The 21,766-nt window shown below is 46.7% G+C and overlaps 2 protein-coding genes across 2 annotated transcripts; both read left to right on the top strand.

Moving 5' to 3' along the window:
- Positions 1–534: 534 nt before the first annotated feature.
- LOC135398833 (probable serine carboxypeptidase CPVL) lies at positions 535–7,700 on the top strand. The gene is made up of 5 exons (XM_064630346.1): positions 535–770; positions 1,685–1,919; positions 2,980–3,307; positions 5,921–6,441; positions 7,071–7,700. Exons 1-5 carry the CDS (start codon positions 682–684, stop codon positions 7,350–7,352), a joined length of 1,455 nt encoding a protein of 484 aa, XP_064486416.1. The 5' UTR covers positions 535–681; the 3' UTR covers positions 7,353–7,700.
- Positions 7,701–9,892: 2,192 nt separating this feature from the next.
- On the top strand, positions 9,893–21,766 carry LOC135398835 (probable serine carboxypeptidase CPVL). The gene is made up of 5 exons (XM_064630347.1): positions 9,893–10,071; positions 11,255–11,489; positions 15,633–15,960; positions 19,397–19,917; positions 20,519–21,766. Exons 1-5 carry the CDS (start codon positions 9,989–9,991, stop codon positions 20,798–20,800), a joined length of 1,449 nt encoding a protein of 482 aa, XP_064486417.1. The 5' UTR covers positions 9,893–9,988; the 3' UTR covers positions 20,801–21,766.

Genomic DNA, 21,766 nt, shown 5'->3' on the forward strand with positions numbered 1-21,766 from the left:
TACGTTTACAGTATTTGCAGAACTGCATGCGGGAGCAAGTGATGGAACATCTCAATCAACATCTGTCAAAATAAAGCCTTCGTTGTCGTAATTGTCATCATAGTGGACTATAGAGACTGTAATTACTCCCCAACACAGTTTTCTTTTTCTTTTTTTTTCTTTTTTTAATGGTGCGTAGGACGGGAGGAAATCCATTGAAAGTGAAACCCCCGTACATTTTGCACAACTGGGATGTGCTTTGCATTTGCTATATACGGGTCACTGCATCTCATCGTCAGCGTCTATTGTTCTTCTTGTTGTTGCCATACTTGAATAACACACCAGACAACTGTTACGTTTCATACACGACAGCGCAATACACCCATTTAGCCAAGAGACATCCGTGCCCTTCACTCCGTATACATTAACGCATGCACGTTGAACAATACCCATCGCTCATCTCCGTTTGCATAACCGTCTCCGAAAAAAAAAAAGAAAAAGAAAGAAGACACCTTTCTTTTCGCTACTGAAGTATAACTGTATTCGTGGCGGAAATAGTCTCGTATTCAGGCCAGTTGCTTAAGATACAGCATTCTCGCGCAGTTATTCCGATTAGCTCCCATAGATACGATAAGTGTGCATTGCAGTGGAGAAGCGATTAGATTGTTGTTGTGACGGGAGCCTGAAGGAAAGTCTTTAGAGATGGAGATGGTGCTGGGTGGAATGGCACGCTGTGTCGTGGTGCTCGCTATGTTATGTTGGGTCCTGGACTCGGGGTGTTGTCATCCAAGGTAGGTTCTCACTGGTGTGCGGCTCTTCGCAGTAATCACTATACGCTTCCTGGCAGCAGCTTGTCGACGATTTACCAAGTGGCCGTCGGAAAAGCCGTTGCCAGCGTGGCGTACTACGATGCTCCTCGTATATTCTTGTAGTAGTAGTAGTAGTAGTAATCTAGTAGTAGTAAACGGGCAATCTAGAGGGCCGTTGTCCGATTCTCGCCGCTCTCGCCGCACAGTGCGTGAGAGTCGTGGAAAAAATTTTCACGCACAAAGTGACGTTGCAAAATTCAGAACGCGGACTTTTCCCGAGTCTGAATAGAGACGCATTCTAGACAGTCGTATAGCCACACTCGTCGGTAACAGATGAACAGCCGTTTTAAGGTAATTAATTAATTCTGGTATCGCAAATATAAGTTTGATATCGTTTGGCATCGTTTCGATATGAAGCGAGTACACGTAGCTACCCTCGACAAATTTATTGTTGACAATGCGGTTCGTTGCAAATACTATGACAGTTAATTTTTTGCCTTCTTCCTAACGCACAAACACGCATATTTTGGTGCAAACGATTTAGTAGTAGTAGTAGTAAGCCCCAAAGTAGCCCCTGATGTAGGAGCCAATATCTCCCTATTTTCATTTCCACGGCTATCCTAACCCAACCTAACCTAACTTAACCTACAAAACTGAACTAACTAACTTAACCTAACCTATGCAGGGAAGTGCCTTACAGGGTCGCTGGATCTTCTACCCGTCCGTCTACTGACATAATCTAGGTCTTTCAAATGGCCGGCCGGGTGTTGCGCCAGGGTTGCAAATTTAGTTTTCCGACGTTACATCGCAAGTTTCAGGTCCACGTGACATCGTAGATTGCAACGAGTGCTTTTTGTATGCATAGTACTTGCTGACTCATTTCTCCTAATCTGCAGGATTGGCCGTGCCGCTCGAGATGAGCTCTGCAGCGAAACGAACGACTCGTTATTCCTGACCCAGCACGTCGACAGCGGGAATATAACGCGTGCTCGTACGGAGAGCATTGTGTCCCTCTTCACTGCGGACTACAACATCCCGGATGTGCACTCTGGTTACATCACCGTTAACAAGTCAGCCGACACGAACCTTTTCTTTATGCTGGCCAAGGGGCAAAGCGCGCTCGATAATACGGTAATATTATCCGCGAGAGTATAGAGATAGGGTGCGAGCAAGCTGGTACCGAGAGGCATGGAACCCCTTGTTTGCCCTTTTTTTTTTTTTGTCCCTGCCTCTCGGTTTTCCAACATCGCAATATTATCTGCTTTGTGTTGACCGGCGCACAACTGGAGTGATGTACAGTTGGCGACACACTTCTATGTAACAACAAAATATTGTGTCTTCACAGTCCTGTCGAATTTATCTCATTGTAATCTACGTGTTCAACACTGCATTCTCCCAAAACATTGTTTCATTGCGTGACGCGGAAGTACCATAAAATTAATTATGAATTAATTGCCATGGGTGCCCAATCTACCTAGGCGTCTGGCAACACTGCAACTCAAGGGTCGATTTCCGTCTCCTCACCACAGCAGTTGGCAGTCATACAACGTGAGGCAGATAACGGAGATGCGGGTTGTTGCTAGAACCTAGGAGACATTACAGTCACTAAATAAGCTACGTCATGCGTCAGAACTCCCGGTCACGTCACCGATACTGCTGCCGAATCCGAAACTATGAAGTTTTGCGGGCCGAAACCGAAACCACGCGCACCTGCAGCGCAGGGAGCACAGTGATCCTTACGCGTCAGACGGCTACGGACTGATGGAAATGATTGCAGTAGGTGCTGATCCGCTGGTCCGATCAACCTAGAGTCACTAAATAAGCTTTGCTTCCGAGTATCGACACTGAGTTCCAATTTGTTTGCACCAGGTTTCCGCGCCACGTTAGCGTCACCTAACTCAGAGCCGTTCATTAGGAGAGTTTGTCCATTGGGAGGAGTCTGTCCCAAAGCGCGCCATTTGACGTCATACGATGGGCGGTGCCAAGGCCAGTGGCACCATTTTGGCTCAGGGCTTATCACCTTGAAATCTCCCATTCCGCCATTTTGGAGCCCAGGCACGGCCTTGAGATCCCCTGGGCCCCGCCTTTCATCCCGATCAATTGGCCGGAGCGATGGCGGCTCTGATGTCCATTTCAAAATATCTCCGCTCGTGTCAGTTGACTGATATCTTTTTTTTGTGTCACCTAACAGACGTCACCTGCACCGCTCCTACTATGGCTTCAAGGGGGACCAGGGCAGACGTCCTTGTTCGGGCAATTCGTCGAGCACGGACTGCTCGGTCTCGACGGCAACGGGAGTTTCTACAGGAGAAACCACACACTGTGGAAGCTGTTCGATGTCGTCTACTTGGATGAACCTGTTGGAGCCGGCTACAGTTTCACGAGGGACCTCACCGATGGATTCGCGAAAACCGTCGAGGACATGAGCCGAGACATTGTGGAGTTTTTGCGTCAGTTCCTGATCCTGTTCCCCGAGTATCATGGAAGGGACTTTTACGTCGCTGGTGAATCCTACGGAAGTACGTAAAGTTTCGGCATATGTGACTGGCAGATATCTTGGCTTGCTGCTGCGATTGGCGGACTTTATATGTAGTGACGTCCGAAGGAGTTAGAGAATTCATTAAGCAGGCCTTCTGTATCTACAGGGTGAATTTAGCAAAGGTTACACATTTCGATTAAGTCGTAAAAAGACAAGATATCGTCTCTGGTGGTTCAAACTTTACAGACTGGCAGTCATTCGCCTGAAGTTTTATCCATATATATATAAAAGACACCAGAGACTGAAGTAGGAAGTAGAGGAAAGTTATTTATTAAGCTGGCATTTAAACTAAGGGTCTGGGGAAGTCTACGCTTCGGCGGAAGCTCCGCCTTCTTCGGGACTGAGACGGAAATCTATGTACAAGGTCTTTTAAAAGGTTACAAACACTGCGAGGCAGTCGTCAGTGAGTCATGTTCTGGAAGATTCCGGAAGGTTCCTGGGTCATCGGCCGGGGAGATTACGTGTCAGAGCCTCGGAGTTCCAGAAAGGTCTGGGGTCGCGCTCGTTGAAAACCTGTTGTCCGGGGTGTTCTGAGCGTCATTGTGTCCAGCTGTAAAGAAAAGAAGAAAAGAGGCAGCGGGCACTCCGAGGACATACAGAAAAAAAGTTATCCGGATATGCTTCTTACAGTTGATAGCACTCCTTCATCCTCATTTATTAGAGATTGGAATTTGTAGATCAAGTACGATTCGCGTTGCTCTCTGCAGCGATCGGATGTGAAATTTGACTCTAAAATAAAAAGTGCGACGTTATTAATGGAATATATATATATATATATATTTTTTTTTTCCATAGGCTATCACTTTGTAGAAACAAAGTTTGAAGCAAAGCAAATCCTCACCCCATGCATTTCCTATGGCCTATACTTCCCGCAAAGCGCCATTTTTTCCTCTGTCTGCTTCACGTTCACATCACCACGTATAGGTGGTGCTGCCTGGAGACGAAGCAAAACCATAACATATAGGGACGTTCGCCTGGAGTTTGGCAACGCGACACTAGCGCCGCCTTTCTCCCCTGGCGGTACGGGCAGGAAAAGTTTCAGAGTAGACCCGTCAGGCGAAGAATGGGATTACATGCGCTGTGCACGATCTTCCACCCGTTACCGTGCAATATCTGAGAATGTGCAGCCCATGGAACAAGAAAAATAAAAGCCTGGACCACGTTACTGTTATAAAACGCACCCGGTCCCTTTCGCCTTATTCAAAAGCGCAACACAACTTGGTCATTCTGACACAGCACATGCCGTGTGCGTGATGAGAGAACACACTAATTTGGAAAACTTAGCGCAGTCGTAGCACAAGTGGTTGACTGCCGCAGAGCCGTATATTAAAAGGGAGCCTGGCCATTAATGGGTCATGCCTATACCTGAAGCTCCACCCACTTTTTCAGCTTTCCGACCAATGAAGTCTTGAAATATGGGGCGCTATCAATCAGCCTATCCTCACTATTTGCCCTCCTATCCAACATGGGTAGCGCCATTTTGGGTGGCAAGTGGATTGGATGGGATTGAAATGGATACCTCTCGCAATCTGCAAAAGTAGTGGATTGTTGATGCAAATTTGATAAGCGCCACCTAGGGTGCGTAAGGCACGTCGGGAATTGTCGTCTGCTTCCGTCGTTGTACCGCTGCAGGCAGAACCACCTACTGGGACACATTCTCTTGTCGGTATGATTTTTAAACAAATCTACATGAGTAGTTGGAATATAAGTGGCAGGAATGTTTATATCCATAAAATCCAGCTGTTAAAAGATTGTACAGCACAGCGCCGTTTTTGTTATGATTTCGTTGTGGTCGCCGCGATCGCCGTGTTCACCAGGCCTAACACCGGCGACAAAACATATTATTTTCAGTTAGATATTGATGGATGAGCATAAGTTGAAACTGATTTCTGAGAAATTTATATTAGGATGTACATTTGCAGCGTAAAATCAGGTTAGTCTGTGAAAGTTTTTTGTCACGAAATCCCCGCATCACTGCGTTTGTTTTCGTCGCCATTTTGGGTGGCAGTATGGTGTCATGGCGACCCCCTTGGTAAAAAACAAACCAATCAGAGGAGCGAAACTGTGATTGACAGGTCGAGCCTCTTTTTGTGACTCCTCCCAATGGCCAGACTCCCTTTTAATATACGGCTCTGGACTGGACAGGAGCGCCCTCTGGCCCAGCCAAACAGCCCTATGGAACGACCAACAACCAGATGGAGCAGATGCAGGGTTTTGAGGCAGCGCCATCTATACGTGTCTGCAAAGTTTGAAGCGCCAGAAACGTCATCTTGTATTTTTACGACGTGATCAAAATGTGTAACCTTTGCTAAATTCATCCTGTAGTTGGCGTTAAAACTGCGCACATAGCAGACGACATCGCCTGCGTTTTTTCCTGTCGTCTGCTACGGAATATCTTGTCAGTGGGCCGGCCACAGCACATTACCCACGACTAGCAGTGCCAAGAAGACGAGGCTGAGCGCTCGCGCTATGCTTGGCAACATAATGCTATGACGCTTATGGCATCTTCCGCTGGAGTATTTCAGTTAATGTCGCTCGTGTGAATACATGGTGAGGTAACGTTCGGTGAAATAATTTCTTGTTCCGCACCCAGGCAGGCCAGCCCTAGCCACAGCGTACAGTATCCACGAAGAACCATTTAGGGTTAATCTCACCCTCAAGGGAGTCATCAACGGCGTTGGCTTCTGGAGTTCTATCATGGAACCTTTACACGTCAGTTCCTATTTCAATGCCCTCGGTCTTCTTGACCACAACGGCTACAAAACATTCTCAGAACGAGTGTCCAACATCAGCACCCTCGCCAGCAAAGGAATGCACCTTGAAGCCTCCATGCTTATGGCACAGACCTTTTGGTCCTCGAGCAACAAGTCGGACCCTACGCTGTACCAGGAGCTGACGGGCTACGAATTTGACGGGAATGTTCTGGAACCCAAAGAACCCCCAGTGTTCACGAGGTTCAACGAACTGGCGGTTATGCCTTGGTTTAAGAAGGCAGTCCACGTGGGCAAAGATAGACCGTTCAGAAAGTACGACATGTACATCCACGGAAATCTTGTGCACGATCGATTCAGGGACCTCGGGGACATGGCTGTTAAGGTGTTGAATAACTACAAGGTAAGCAATGGCGAAGTAAGTTAGTCTCTTTTGTTTCACTCTCCTTCTCCTTTTTTTTTTTTTCGTTTTTGTTCTTCTACCAATCAATCAATTTTTTGTTGCTCTACATTTTTCTTTTTTGTGCTTATGGAACGAACATCTTGGTCCCTCACACGCGTAACAAGATATAAACAGACGTCTCTATCCGAGATCTATCCGAGAAACGCCATCATGACGTTAGTAGACAAACTGAAACCGAAATAAATCTAAAAGGGAGAGCTCGATTCCACGAATGGGCACTTGTTCGCTGCCTCCTACTGAAAGAATAGTAGGACCGAAGGTACGTCCCTTTCAGGGACCATCGGAATCCCCCCAAGACCGTGGCCTCCGGGCGCGACTTTGTTCGCCCCCTACCTTCCAGCGTAGTTGAACTCTACCAAATTGGTGGCGCTGTCGAACGCTGTGACGTCATTTGTTTACAAACAGGGAGAGGTCCATTGTCAAATTAAACGCAAAATAGCCTCAAAGAAATGTGTCGCTCAGCAGTATAGCGACCAGTTACAGCAAGAGTGGTGATTGTGTTCCGAGCACTGTAGCTGTAAATATCGACGATTAACTTTGAAAAGTAATTTAAGTATGATTCCCCGCAGGTCCTAGTGTACGTCGGCCAGCTTGATCCTACATTTGCGCAGGACCAAACCGAGGTCTTCTTCCGGAACCTGTCGTCCTGGACCGGAGCCCAAGAGTTCACGTCGGCCCATCACAAAATATGGTACATCAACGAGGACGACACTCATTCCGCAGGCTATGTGACCCGCATTCGGAACTTCACTTACGTAAAACTAGCCAGAGTCGGGCATTATCCAGCGTTCGACCAACCACAGGCGGTGACGGAAATGTTCTTCCGGTTCGTCAACGATCGCTTCGTCTAGTTCAGGGTCATGAACACTCCAAAACTAGCTGAGGGGCGAATATATGTTTACCTAAAAAAGAAGGGAAAAAAAGACAGGGAAAGGTTAGCGTGCGCTACGGCTGCCAAAACTGAGTGTGCGAAGTAACGTGGGGGATAACATAAGCGCAGTATGCCAATTGCAATCGTCACCAAATCGCAGCCATCTCCAATGCTGCTTGCGCTTTGAAGTACAAAACCAGTATTTAGAAGAGAATTGTTCAATTTTTGCTGAGCAATGATGCGGGTTCAGCGCTAAAGGAATGTACTGTGCGAAGGTGTAAGACCCTAGCGGTAGCCTAGACCAAAAATAAACTAAGAAATACTGTCACGTGGCTTCTCGTTTCTTTACCCGTCAAGACAGACATACGAGGGTGGTTCCGTAGGTTTCCGGCCCGACCAACCTTTAATGGTCATAGATAGAGACGAAACAAGTGTATCACTTTTCGACATAGTCACTCTTAACTTCGATGCACTTTTGACACCTTTCAACCAGCATTCTTATACCCTCGAAAAAATAGTCCGAAGTTTTGTCCGCAAATGCTGGAAAACTGCCTCTTGCACCTCACTATCGTTTTGAAATCTCCGTCCTCTGAGATCCCTCTTCAAGTTTGAGAACAGGAAGTAGTCACTCGGTGCCAAGTCTGGACTGTAGGGTGGGTGGTGCATTTCTTCGAAGCCGCACTCCTTCAGTGCAGCCTTGGCAAGAGATGCCGTGTGGACAGGGGCATTGTCCTGGAGCAAGAGGACACCTGGACTCAACCTGCCGCGCCTCTTTTCCTTGATGGCGTCTCGCAGTCGGTGCAGGAGTGAAGCATAATAAGTCGCATTCACTGTGGTGTTCTGCTTTTTGAAGTCGATGAGGAGGATCCCGTGACAATCCCAAAATATTGTTGCCATGATCTTCTTTGTGGATTGTGTGACCTTGGCTTTTCTTGGGGGTGCTTTTTTCTTAATTAGCCGGATCCCACAACTTTTCCTTGGCTGCACCTGCGAGTCTTGGCCGGGAGTCACCTTCTGACCCTCTTTTCAATCTTTTCCCTTTTCATAATTAACCAGGTCCCGCAACTTTTCCTTGGCTGCACCTGCAAGTCTAGGCCGGGAGTCACATTGTGACCCTCTGTTAAACATTTCCCTTTTCTTAATTAGCCGGATTCCCTATCGTAATGCTTGAAGGCGCTCTAAGTTCCCATGAGCCCTTGCGTACCACCAGGTGGCGCTTGCTTTTCTAAAATGCGCTGCGGCGGCTAGATGGCTACGATACTGCGGTGCACACGAGCAACGACGCTTGGATTGAAGCCCAGTTTCTAACTTTTGAACCGAGATCAACGGTCCCTTAACTTGAATTTAACGCGTAACTCGCTGCCTCACTAAAGGTAGTTATTGTCACTGAAACATTCATCACGTCACCAACTAACGTTTGTAAAAAAAGAAGTGAGTGTTAACATATCAAGTTTGTCAACCTTTGATCTCGGTTCAAAGTTAACCTGCATTGGTGAAACCAAGCCTAATTCGTTGTGTGTGTGACAGCCTGTGTGGACAGTGTGCGTGAGTGACTGACTAAGTGTATTTGTTACTCATTGTTCTTATTGTAGTTAGCCAATTTTTGTTTTTCTAAGTGATCTGGAGTAGCCGGCTCTCGTAATGAGTGCCTATATACTTCCGAATTTTTTTCTTCTCCACTCCAATTCAACTCAACTATAGTTATACCGCGTTGGTTCGAAAAAAATTGTACTCGCGAACATTGACATTGACATTGTATGACATTGATCCCGTGGAAGGAAACAGACCTGGAATCGCGAAATTAAATAAATTAAAGAACTTCCCAAATGCGATTCGCCAAAAATTAATATATCGTACATACATACACAATTTTATTTTTATTTTTTGTTTTTGTTTTTTAATGCTGCGTATAGGACGGGAGGAAATCCATTGGAAGTGAATAAATTAAAGAACTTCCCAAATGCGATTCGCGAAAATTAATACATCGTACATACATACACAATTTTTATTTTTTATTTTTTGTTTTTTAATGGTGCGTATAGGACGGGAGGAAATCCATTGAAGTGAATCCACTTCTAATGGATTTCCTCCCGTCCTATACGCACCATTAAAAAACAAAAAATAAAATAAAAATAAAATTGTGTATGTATGTACGATGTATTAATTTTCGCGAATCACTTCCCCGTAGATGTTACACAAGTTGGAGGCGCTTTGCATTTGCAATACTATACGGGTCACTGCATCTCATCGTCAGCATCTACTGTTGTTCTCGTTGTTGCCATACTTGAATAAAACACGAGACACCTGTTACTATGTTTCATACCAGAGACATCCGTGCCCTTCACTCTGTATACATTAACGCGTGCACGTTGAACAATACCCGTCGCTCATCTCCGTTTGCATAACCGTCTCCGGAACAAAAATAAAAAATAAAAATAATGAAAGACACCTTTCCTTTCGTTACTGAAGTAACTGTATTCGTGGCGGAAATGGTCTCGTATTCGGGCCAATTGCTTAAGATACAGCACTGTCGTGCATTTATTCCGATTAGATCCCATGGATACGATAACATTGCAGTGGAGAAGCGATTAGATTGTTGCTGTGACGGGAGCCAAGATGGTGCTGGGTGGAATGGCTCGCTATGTCGTGGTGCTCTCTATGTTATGTTGGGTCCTGGACTCTGGGTGTTGTCATCCAAGGTAGGTTATCACTGGTGTGCGGATCTTCGCAGTATTCACTATAAGCTTCCTGGCAGCAGCTTGTCGACGATTTACCAAGGGGTCGTCGGTAAGCCGTTGCCAGCGTGGCGTACTACGATGCTCATCGTATATTCATGTAGTATAGTAGTAGAAATAGTAGTAGAAATTGTTGTTGTTGTTGCATAACGCAATCGACGGGCAATCTAGAGGGCCGTTGTCCGATTCTCGCCGCTCTCGCCGCACAGTGCGTGGGAGTCGTAGAAAAAAAATTTCACGCACAAAGTGACGTTGCAAAATTCAGAACGCGGACTTTTCCCGAGTCCGAATAGAGTCTAGACGCATTCTAGACAATCATATAGCCACACTCGTCGCTAACAGATGAATAGCTGCTTTAAGGTAACTAATTAATTTTGGTGTCGTAAATATCTGTCTGGTATCGTCTCGACATGAAGCGAGAACAAGTAGCTACCCTCGTCAAATTTATTGTTGACAATGCGGCTCGTTGCAAATACTATGACAGCTATTTTTTTGCCTTCTTCCTAACACAGAAACACGCATATTTTGGTGCAAACGATTTAGTAGTAGTAGTAAGCCCCTGATGCAGGAGCTAATATCTCCCTATTTTCATTTCTACGGCTATCCTAACCCAACCTAACCTAACTTAACCAATAAAACTAAACTAACTAACTTAACCTAACCTATGCAGGGAAGTGCCTTACAGGGTCGCTGGATCTTCTACCCGTCCGTCTACTGACATAATCTAGGTATTTCAAAATGCCAGCCGGGTGTTGCGCCAGGGTTGCAAATTTTCCCTCTCCCTATTTTCATTTCCACGACTATCCTAACCCAACCTAACTTAACCAATAAAACTAAACTAACTAACTTAACCTAACCTATGCAGGGAAGTGCCTTACAGGGTCGCTGGATCTTCTATCCGTCCGTCTACTGACATAATCTAGGTCCTTCAAAATGCCGGCCGGGTGTTGCGCCAGGGTTGCAAATTTAGCATGATAGGCAAGCCTATCATGAAATTTATCCACCAGCTAGCCTGCATTTACGCCATTCTTGCAAATTTAGTTTTCCGACGTTACATCGCAAGTTTCAGGTCCACGTGACATCGTAGATTGCAACGAGTGCTTTTTTGTATGCATAGTACTTGCTGAGTCATTCTTCTAATCTGCAGGTTCGGCCGTGCCACTCGAGATGAGCTCTGCAGCGAAACGAACGACTCGTTATTCCTGACCCAGCACGTCGACAGCGGGGATATAAATCGTGCTCGTACGGAGAGCATTGTGTCCCTCTTCACTGCGGACCACAACATCCCGGATGTGCACTCTGGTTACATCACCGTTAACAAGTCAGCCGACACGAACCTTTTCTTTATGCTGGCCAAGGGGCAAAGCGCGCTCGATAATACGGTAATATTATCCGCGAGAGTATAGAGACAGGGTGCGAGCAAGCTGGTACCGAGAGGCACGGAAGCCCTTGTTGTTCCTTTTTTTTTTTTGTCCCTGCCTCTCGGTTTTCCAACATCGCAATATTATCTGCTTTGTGTTGACTGGCGCACAACGGGAGTGATGTACAGTTGGCGGCACACTTGTATGTAACAACTAAATATTGTGCCTTCACAGTCCTGCCGAATTTATCTCATTGCAATCTACGTGTTCAACACTGCATTATCCCAAAACATTGTTTCATTGTGTGACGCGGAAGTACCATAAAATTAATTTATAGTGTTGGGAAGTGTGACGTCATGGGTGCCCAATCTACCTAGGCGTCTGCCGACACTGCACCTCGAAGGTCGATTTCCGTCTCCTCACCACAGCAGTTGGCAGTCATACAATATGAGGCAGATAACGGAGCTGCGGGTTGTTGCTAGAACCTAGGAGACATATGCGTCAGAACTCCCGGTTACGTCACCGATACTGCTGGCGAATCCGAAACTATGAAGTCTTGCGGGCCGAAACGGAAACCACGCGCACCTGCAGCGCAGGGAGGACAGTGATCCTTACGCGTCAGACGGCTACGGACTGATGGAAATGATTGCAGTAGGTGCTGATCCGCTGGTCCGATCAACATAGAGTCACTAAATAAGCTTCGCTTCCGAGTATCGACACTAAGTTCCAATTTGTTCCCACCAGGTTTCCGCCAGAGCCGTATATTAAAAGGGAGTCTGGCCATTGGGAGGAGTCACAAAAAGAGGCTCGACCTGTCAATCACAGTTTCGTTCCTCTGATTGGTTTGCTTTTTACCAAGGGGGTCGCCATGACACCATACTGCCACCCAAAATGGCGACGAAAACAAACACAGTGAAGCGGGGACTTCGTGACAAAAAATTTTCACAGACTAACCTGATTTTACGTTGCAAATGTACATCCTAATATAAATTTTTCGGAAATCAGTTTCAACTTATGCTCATCCATCGATATCCAACTGAAAATAATACGTTTTGTCGCCAGTGTTAGGCCTAGTGAACACGGCGATCTTCAACGAAATCATAACAAAAACGGCGCTGTGCTGTACAATCTTATATTTAACAGCTGGATTTCATGGATATAAACATTCTTGTCTCTTATATTCCAACTATTCATGTAGATTTGTTTAAAAATCATACCGACAACAGAACGTGTCCCAGCAGGTGGTTCTGCCGGCAGCGGTACAACGACGGAAGCAGACGACAATTCCCGATGTGCCTTACGCCCCCTAGGTGGCGCTCATCAAATTTGCACCAACAATCCACTAGTTTTGCAGATTGCGAGAGGTATCCATTTCAATCCCATCCAATCCACTTGCCACCCAAAATGGCGCTGCCCATGTTGGATAAGGGGGCAAATAGTGAGGATAGGCTGATTGATAGCGCCCCATATTTCAAGACTTCATTGGTCGGAAAGCTGAAACAGTGGGTGGAGCTTCAGGTATAGGCATGACCCATTAATGGCAGGACTCCCTTTTAATATACGGCTCTGGTTTCCGCGCCACGCTAGCGTCACCTAACTCAGAGCCGTTCGTTAGGAGAGTTTGTCCATTGGGAGGAGTCTGTCCCAAAGCGCGCCATTTGACGTCACACGATGGGTGGTGCCAAGGCCAGTGGCACCATTTTGGCTCAGGGCTATCACCTTGAAATCTCCCATTCCGCCATTTTGGAGCCCAGGCACAGCCTTGAGATCCCCTGGGCCCCGCGGCCCGCCTTTCATCACGATCAAGTGGGCGGAGCGATGATGGCTCTGATGTTACGGCGACTCCCAATGTCCGGGCGGCAAAAGATAACAGAATGGTCAAACTCTCCTCATAAATGGCTGTGACCTAACTTTGTTCACGATGCCATCTGTCGAGCACGCTAGATACCTTAACAGGCTTGGGCTCACCTTGAACTCCTCTGGGCGGTCTCTTGGACAATACACACACCCTTCCCTAACCTACGGCCTCCAGGGCGAGCATTATAATGTTGGCTGTCTCTGATTCCTCAACTGGGGATAGCGGCCCTTGTGCGCAAACAAGATGGCTGGTGGAGTTCAGTGTCACTACTCTGAGGCAATGCTTATTTAGTGACCCTAGATCAACCGTTTTGTGGTCCAGATAAGCCGTCGGCGGTGAATTGGTCATATCGTTCCTGTGCTCTTGTTGCGCCCGGTTTTGGTTTCGACTCATTTGCATATTGAGTATTTTTGCAAACTCAATTCTGCGGGTCTAGGACTTTTCGGTAAAGGACATTTCGGTACAGGACCTTTCGGTACGGACATTTCGGTACACGGACATTTCGGTACATGGACCTTTCGGTACACGGACATTTCGGTACACGGCCACACCGCTGGAAGGTGGTCTTCGGCTTCTTAGTCATAAAACGGTGACTGTTTCTTTTTTTTCTTTTCGAGTACCTAAAATTGCGAGTACCTAGACTATGCATTAATCATGCAATGTGTTGTTTCAGTATGTCATCCAAGGGAAATACTCGAACCATCCCATGCACGATACATGTCTTTAGATGGTCGCCGCGAAAAGTATAACTTCCAGGCATTGCCTCTGCAGGGAGTGGCAGCCATAAGGCCGAAAAATCGAATCCTCGAACAAACCGAAAGTCAAAATTCAAGGGTAAGGTTAGGTTAAATTTTCTTTATATGGTTAGTTCAAAAAGAGTGTTTACAGTTTACACGCGCTAGGACGGACATTATGTTGAAATCTTGTGCGAAAAAATTGAACAATGTCTCTTCGGCCTTCAGATAGGTCGGTGTTTTGATTTTTCGGCCCTTCGTCTGTTGACCATTTTAATCTTTTGGCCTTTCGTGTTGTGACCTTTTGATGGGTTTCCCTCTGAAGGACACAAAAAAAAGCTCAAGAATGGTAGTAAATGTGGTGACGGGAGTGTAGATGTTCCCCTAAAATTGCCTGTATCGGCATGCTGCAATCATCGCAAAGTAGCCTTTCTGCAGTGCCTTACCGGTGGCAACCAGAAGGGCGTAGGAAAGAATGACCCCGGAGAAAACGTTCCCGGAAAAAAGTGCCCCCGGTATAGCAGGCGGGCATTTTTATCTGGCTTATTTTGTCCTACTCTCTTTCACAGAAGACATCCCAGATGCCCGTTGTTAATGTAGGTCGTCAAAAATGTTATGTTCGTAAAAAAGGAAATGAAGAGGTTGCCGGACTTTTCAGCAAACGTATTTTCGTTGAAAGCGGTTAAAAAAAGAAAAAAGAAAGAAAGAAAGAATGGTCATGGTAATTTTAATTTACAGTGAACCACGGAAAGGAACAACGAACTGATGTTTCCGTACGTGCAAGACCTTGTAATGCCCTTCCTTATACAGGGTGTCTTTTTTATACAGATTTTTTATGAAAAATCTATAAGAGTCCCAGATATGCCGTTTGGGTGAAAATAGCCGGCAAAGAATATCTGCCGTCCCAGAGATCTTAGAAGTGAAAACAGGACGGCTGTAGCTCATACATTTTTAATAAAAAATTTGTATTGAGAACAAAACACGTTGTCATAACCAATAAGCCGAAGACCATATTCCAGCGGTATGGCCGTGTACCGAAATGTCCTTGTACCGAAAGGTCCGTGTACCGAGAGGTCCGTGTACCGAGAGGTCCGTGTACCGAAATGTCCGTACCGAAAGCTCCTGTACCGAAATGTCCCGTACCGAAAGGTCCGTATCCCCAATTCTGCAATGTATATTTCAAAGTCCGCGCTCGTACCAGGATTTAAAAAAAAATAGTGGCTTTAAATGAGGATTGCTCCCACTCTGCTCTCTCACTCTTGCGCGAAGACCTCTAATTTAAGAATCAATTAATGAATTTTATTGAACTGGTCATTACTCTAGTAGTTACGTTCTCCCGTCGAGAGGATGCCTCCTGGCCGCATGGCTCCACCTAACGGCATCTATGCTGCTCATAGCTTTTTTATATAAAACATATGTAACAAATAAAAACAAAAAACGATCCTGTATAGTTTCCACTGCAACAGGATTTCACGATCCGACAGGCTTCCCCTGTGCAGACCATGATCTCTCCATTTCAAATTATCTCCGCTCGTGTCAGTTCATTGATATCTTTTTTGTGTCACCTAACAGACGTCACCTGCACCGCTCCTACTATGGCTTCAAGGGGGACCAGGACAGACGTCCTTGTTCGGGCAATTCGTCGAGCACGGACTGCTCGGTCTCGACGGCAACGGGAGTTTCTACAGGAGAAACCACACACTGTGGAAGCTGTTCGATGTCGTCTACTTGGATGAACCTGTTGGAGCCGGCTACAGTTTCACGAGGGACCTCACCCATGGATTCGCGAAAACAGTCGAGGACATGAGCCGATACATTCTGGAGTTTTTGCGTCAGTTCCTGATCCTGTTCCCCGAGTATCATGGAAGGGACTTTTACGTCGCTGGTGAATCCTACGGAAGTACGTAATGTTTCGGCATATATGATTGGTAGACATCTTGTCTGGCTTCTGTGATTGGCGGACTTGATATGTACACGTCCGAAGGAGTTAGAGAATTCGTTAAGCAGGCCTTCTGCATCTATAGGGAGAATTTAGCAAAGGTTACGCATTTCGACTCAGTCGTAAAAATACAAGATATCGTCTCTGCAGCTTCAAACTTCACAGACTGATAGTTTCATCCATGTTTTTTTCATGTGCTATCACTTTGTAGAAGAAAAGTTTGAAGCAAAGCAAATCCTCACCCCATGCATTTCCTATGGCCTATAGACCGTTTACAGCAGAGTTATCTGGGCGCCGCCATCTTAGCGCACGTGACCTTGCGCGCCACTGCTTGCCTTCTCTTTCGGCTGCCTGTTGGCACGGCGCACGTAGTACGGAGGTGCAACCCGGAGACGCTTTCCCCGATTTTAAACTTTTTGCAATGAATTCCGGATGGAAGGAGGTCACGAGGCTATGGCCAAAGTTTCAACGGTCAGATGAGTGAATTTGCTTGATTTAGAGTGACATTTCTGTCCTCATGCGTCCTACATGATCGGCCCCACTATGCTCGAGTTACTACATATTTCGGCGTCTTTTTTCCCCCCCTCTTCTTTTGTTGCGCATACGTTACGTTGTGGGTACGTTGATAGTGTAATATCGTGATTTCTTGCTTTATATCGCGAGCGTCGCGGTACAACTACCTGAGAAAGATATGCGTGTAAGGGCTGTTATGTTGTCGTTATGAAGTAGCATACATTTATTGTTGATTTCAGATGTATACAACCACGTGATCAACGAGCTAGAGGGAGACGGAAAGCCTGCGCTGATATACAGAGAATTTGCAAAGCTGAATTCGCAAAGAGAATTAGAAGCTGTTTGACAGCAGCCATGTCGGTGTAGTACTGTGCCAGTGCAACGATGGTGCATGAATTTTAAAGGAAGACGTCAGGTCGACACAAACACTGAGCAGAACGTGTAGTACAGCTTGGGACAAAAGTTTACGGAACACGGCACTGGCGTATTTCTTCATCGGAGCGGCCTCCTGCTAGATATCAGGAAGATATCGAATAAGAAACGGGTGACCAGCTATTCTATCCAACTCTCAGTATGTCTGTCCGCTGCTAGAGTGTCGCTGCAATGTAGAAACGTGCCACCCCGGTGTTCCGTAAACTTTTGTCCCAAGCTGTACAGAGACTCGCTTCGGGCCCACTTTGGCGGCAACATGCACGTGTAAAGCGGGTTTGAGCAGCAGGTGCAGTCATATTTGTACACTGCTCATCAAGGTTGTAGAGGCGACAAACAAGGGGCTCATGAGTGCTTCGTGCACTGACGCGGCATGTACATGGAACCGTTCAGCTGCAAGGAACGTGACCCCTGCTACTATATGGGGGAAGTTTATTCTCAAAAGCAGCAGCCAACGCCTACAGCGGAGTTTGGGGCTCACATAGAAATGCTGCGCCACTCTGAGGGCTGCATTACTTACCCTCGCTGACTTTCCCGGTTCGAAATCCTTCCTCTGAAGAATCGATACCTACCGTTGTCGAATCAGGTTGTTTTTCTCTCTCTCTTTGTGGAAACCCGTGCATCGCAAAATGCCTCGAACGCGGGCAGTCTTTGTATAGCGACGGCTCGTGAATTTAACAAACAGCTTCGTCCCACACGATGCGATCTCTGTCACAGTTTCTACACTCAATCACGGAACAAGTCTTCCATCTGCTTTTCCAGATTTTGCACAGAACTGTAGCACAACGGCAAGAAATGTGGAAGCACTCACATAGGCAAAGGCACACAGGCACTCGCAGAAGGCAAGCAATGGCGTGGCTACTCTGGCGCCATCTATTAGCACCCGAAGCCACTGGCTGCTGTAAACGGTCTACACTTCCCGCAAAGCGCCGTTTTTCCCTCTGTCTGCTTCACGTTCACATCACCACGTAGATGTGGTGCTGCTTGGAAACGAAGAAAAACCATAACCTATAGGGACGTTCGCCTGGAGTTTGGCAACGCGACACTAGCGCCGCCTTTCTCCCCTGGCGGTACGGGGAGGAAAAGTTTCAAAGTAGACCCGCCATGCGAAGAATGTGATTACATGCGCTGTGCACGATCTTCCACCCGTTTCCGTGCAATATCTGAGAATGTGCAGCCCGGGGAACGGGGAAAATAAAAGCCTGGACCACGTTACTGTTATAAAACGCACCCGGTCCCTTTCGCCTAATTCAAAAGCGCAACACAACTTGGTCATTCTGACACAGCACGTACCATGTGCGTGACGAGAGAACACGCTACTTTGGAAAACTTAGCGCAATCGCCACAAGTGGTGGTGACTGCCGTAAACAGGAGCGCCCTCTGGCCCAGCCGAACAGCCCTATGGAACGACAAACAACTAGATGGACCAGATGCAGGGCAGGTCCCCCAAGGTCGCCATTTTCCCATGTATTTGCTCCTATCCCGATGCGTGCAATGCCGGAGGCCGCCCTTAGATACCCCATTGTTACCAGACGTTGGCTTGCGTTGAATTGTAGCGCGCTAAAGATCCAGTTGAAGCACAGGCCAAGTCACCGAAGGAGAAATAGACGACTGCGCCTGCGGCGCCTGGTACGACAGGTACGCTATGTGATGCACGCAGCCGTGCACTAGATCCTTCCGATCGCTCAACACGTTTAAAAACTGGACCAAAAAGTGAAACAAGACAGAGAAAGTTGTTATACGCGTTTTATTTGGACATATAAAGACTAGATTCATTCGCAGAAACAACAAAAACATTTTGCCGCTAAACTTAGCGCGCTGAAGTGATCCGGAACGGCAACAGTGGTATCTAGTGGCGGCCTTCTTCGTTGCACGCTTTTCCGAGGTGAGTTTGGGGGACCTGATGCAGGGTTTTGAGGCAGCGCCATCTATACGTGTTGATGTGAACGTGAAGCAGATAGACGGGGAAAAAAAGGAAAAAAAAACGATGATTTGCGGGCGGCATACGCCATAGGAAATGCATGGGGTGAGAATTTGCTTTGCTTCTAACTTTTTTTCTACAAAGTAATATCATTTGAAAAAAACTTCACCCGAATGACTATCAGTCTGCAAAGTTTGAAGCGCCAGAAACGTTATTTTGTATTTTTACGACGTGGTCAAAATGTGTAACCTTTGCTTGTATTGCCAAACCTTTGCTAAATTCATCCTGTAGGTGGCGTTGAAACTGCGCACATTGCAGACGACATCGCCTGCGTTTTTTCCTGTCGTCTGCTACGGAATATCTTGTCAGTGGGCCGGCCACAGCACATTATCCACGGTTAGCAGTGCACAAGAAGACAGAGGCTGAGCGCTCGCGCTATGCGTGGCAACATAATGCTATGACGCTTATCACATCTTCCGTGTGGATACATGGTGAGGTAACGTCCGGTGAAATAATTTCTTGTTCCGCACCCAGGCAGGCCAGCCCTAACCACAGCGTACTGTATCCACAAAGAACCATCTAAGGTCAATCTCACCCTCAAGGGAGTCATCAACGGCGTTGGCTTCTGGAGTTCTGTCATGGGACCTTTACACGTCAGTTCCTATTTCAGTGCCCTCGGTCTTCTTGATCACAACGGCTACAAAACATTCTCAGAACGGGTGTCCAACATCAGCGCCCTCGTCAGCAAAGGAATGCACCTTGAAGCCTGCATGCTTATGGCACAGACCTTTCGGTCCTCGAGCAACAAGTCGAACCCTACGCTATACCAGGAGCTGACGGGCTACGAATTTTGCGGGAATGTTCTGGAACCCAAAGAACCCCCAGTGTTCACGAGGTTCAACGAACTGGCGGTTACGCCTTGGTTTAAGAAGGCAATCCACGTGGGCAAAGATGGACCGTTCAGACAGTACGAGCTGTACATCCACGGAAACCTTGTGCACGATCCATTCAGGGACCTCGGGGACATGGCTGTTGAGGTGTTGAATAACTACAAGGTAAGCAATGGCGAAGTAAGTTAGTCTCTTTTGTTGCATTCTTCTTCTTTTTTTTTCTACCAATCAACCAATTTTTTGTTGCTCTACATTTTTCTTTTTCGTGTTTATATAAAGGACATCTTGGTCCCTCGCATGCGTAACAAGATATTAAAAGGAATAGACCTCGATCCGAGCAACGTCATCATGACGTTAGTAGACAAACTGAAACCGAAACAAATCTAAAGGGGAGGGCTGGGATCCACGAATGGGCACTTGTTCGCTGCCTCCTACTGAAAGAGTAGTAGGACCGAAGGTACGTCCCTTTCAGGGACCATCGTAATCCCCTCAAGATCGTGGCTTCCGGGCGCGACCTTGTCCGCCCCTACCTTCCAGCGTAGTTCAACTCTACCAAATTGGTGGCGCTGTCGAACGCTGTGACGTCATTTGTAGACAAACAGGGAGAGGTCCATTGTCAAATGAATCGCAAAATAGCCTCAAAGAAATGTGTCGCTCATCAGTATAGCGCCCAGTTACAGCAAGAGTGGTGGTTGTGTTCCGAGCGCTGTACCTGTAAATATGGACGATTAACTTTGAAAAGTAATTTAAGTATGATTCCCCGCAGGTCCTAGTGTACGTCGGCCAGCTTGATCCTACATTTGCGCGGGACCAAACCGAGGTCTTCTTCCGGAACCTGTCGTCCTGGACCGGCGCCGAAGAGTTCACGTCAGCCCATCACAAAATATGGTACATCAACGAGGACGACACTCATTCCGCAGGCTATGTGACGCGCATTGGGAACTTCACTTACGTAAAACTAGCCAGAGTCGGGCATTATCCAGCGTTCGACCAACCACAGGCGGTGACGGAAATGTTCTTCCAGTTCGTCAACGATCGCTTCGTCTAGTTCAGGGTCATGAACACTCCAAAACTGAGGGGGCGAATATATGTTTACCTAAAAAAGAACAAACAAAAAAAAAACAGGGAAAGGTTAGCGTGCGCTACGGCTGCCAAAACTGAGTGTGTGAAGTAACGTGGGGGATAACACAAGCGCAGTATGCCTTGCAATCGTCACCAAATCGCAGCCATCTCCAATGCTGCCTGGGCCAAGGCATATCTAAACTGGTAGCGTAAACAAGCGAAAATACCAAAATCAGACCCATCGGCAAGGCCACCAGCAAGAGGTGCGAGCGATCCTGGGTGTTGACAGTAGAGGTACGGTCGTAAACACAAAAAACTTTACAACATGGGCGTGGCTTGTGTGTGTACTAATAGGTTATTCATAATTTCAATGTAGAAGAAACTTTCTGTTGCCCTTCCCGTGCACATATACGAAATCATCTACCACCCGAGTACATTTCTGTGTCCTGCTCCTTTTGCGCATGTGTCGCAGTGGACGTGTTTATCCGTGCAAAGCTGTATCCGTGCATTGTAATACTGAGTTGGTGCTCTTTTTGGGTTAAACAGGAAACGACGTTCACATCTCGGAGCTGTAGACCAAGAACCACTTGTGTGAACAGATAAATACAATGCATCCCCTGTTGCTGGTCCCGCGAAAAAAAAAAAAAAAAAAGAAATTCGTCATGGGACGAGCGGCCATGATAGCGTGAGTGTTAGCAGGAATCAGCTGTGCACCAACGATGCCATGTTTCGTTGCAATTTGCCTATAATAGCCACTCACTGAATAAATGCAAACGTCTAATCACTACGTGTACGTGTTGCTCTAGGAGAGAAATGGAACTTAAGTGAACCTTCCTAATTTGTGTGTGGTCATCACGATGCCCTTCAGTTGGGAGTTGTCTAAATCTGTGATAACCCTATGTATTTCGAATTGATAAGTTTAATTAAACCTGATGTGATTTATTTTTCTGTA

This window comes from Ornithodoros turicata, chromosome 6 (assembly GCF_037126465.1).
Source record: "Ornithodoros turicata isolate Travis chromosome 6, ASM3712646v1, whole genome shotgun sequence".
Taxonomy (NCBI): Eukaryota; Metazoa; Arthropoda; class Arachnida; order Ixodida; family Argasidae; genus Ornithodoros; species Ornithodoros turicata.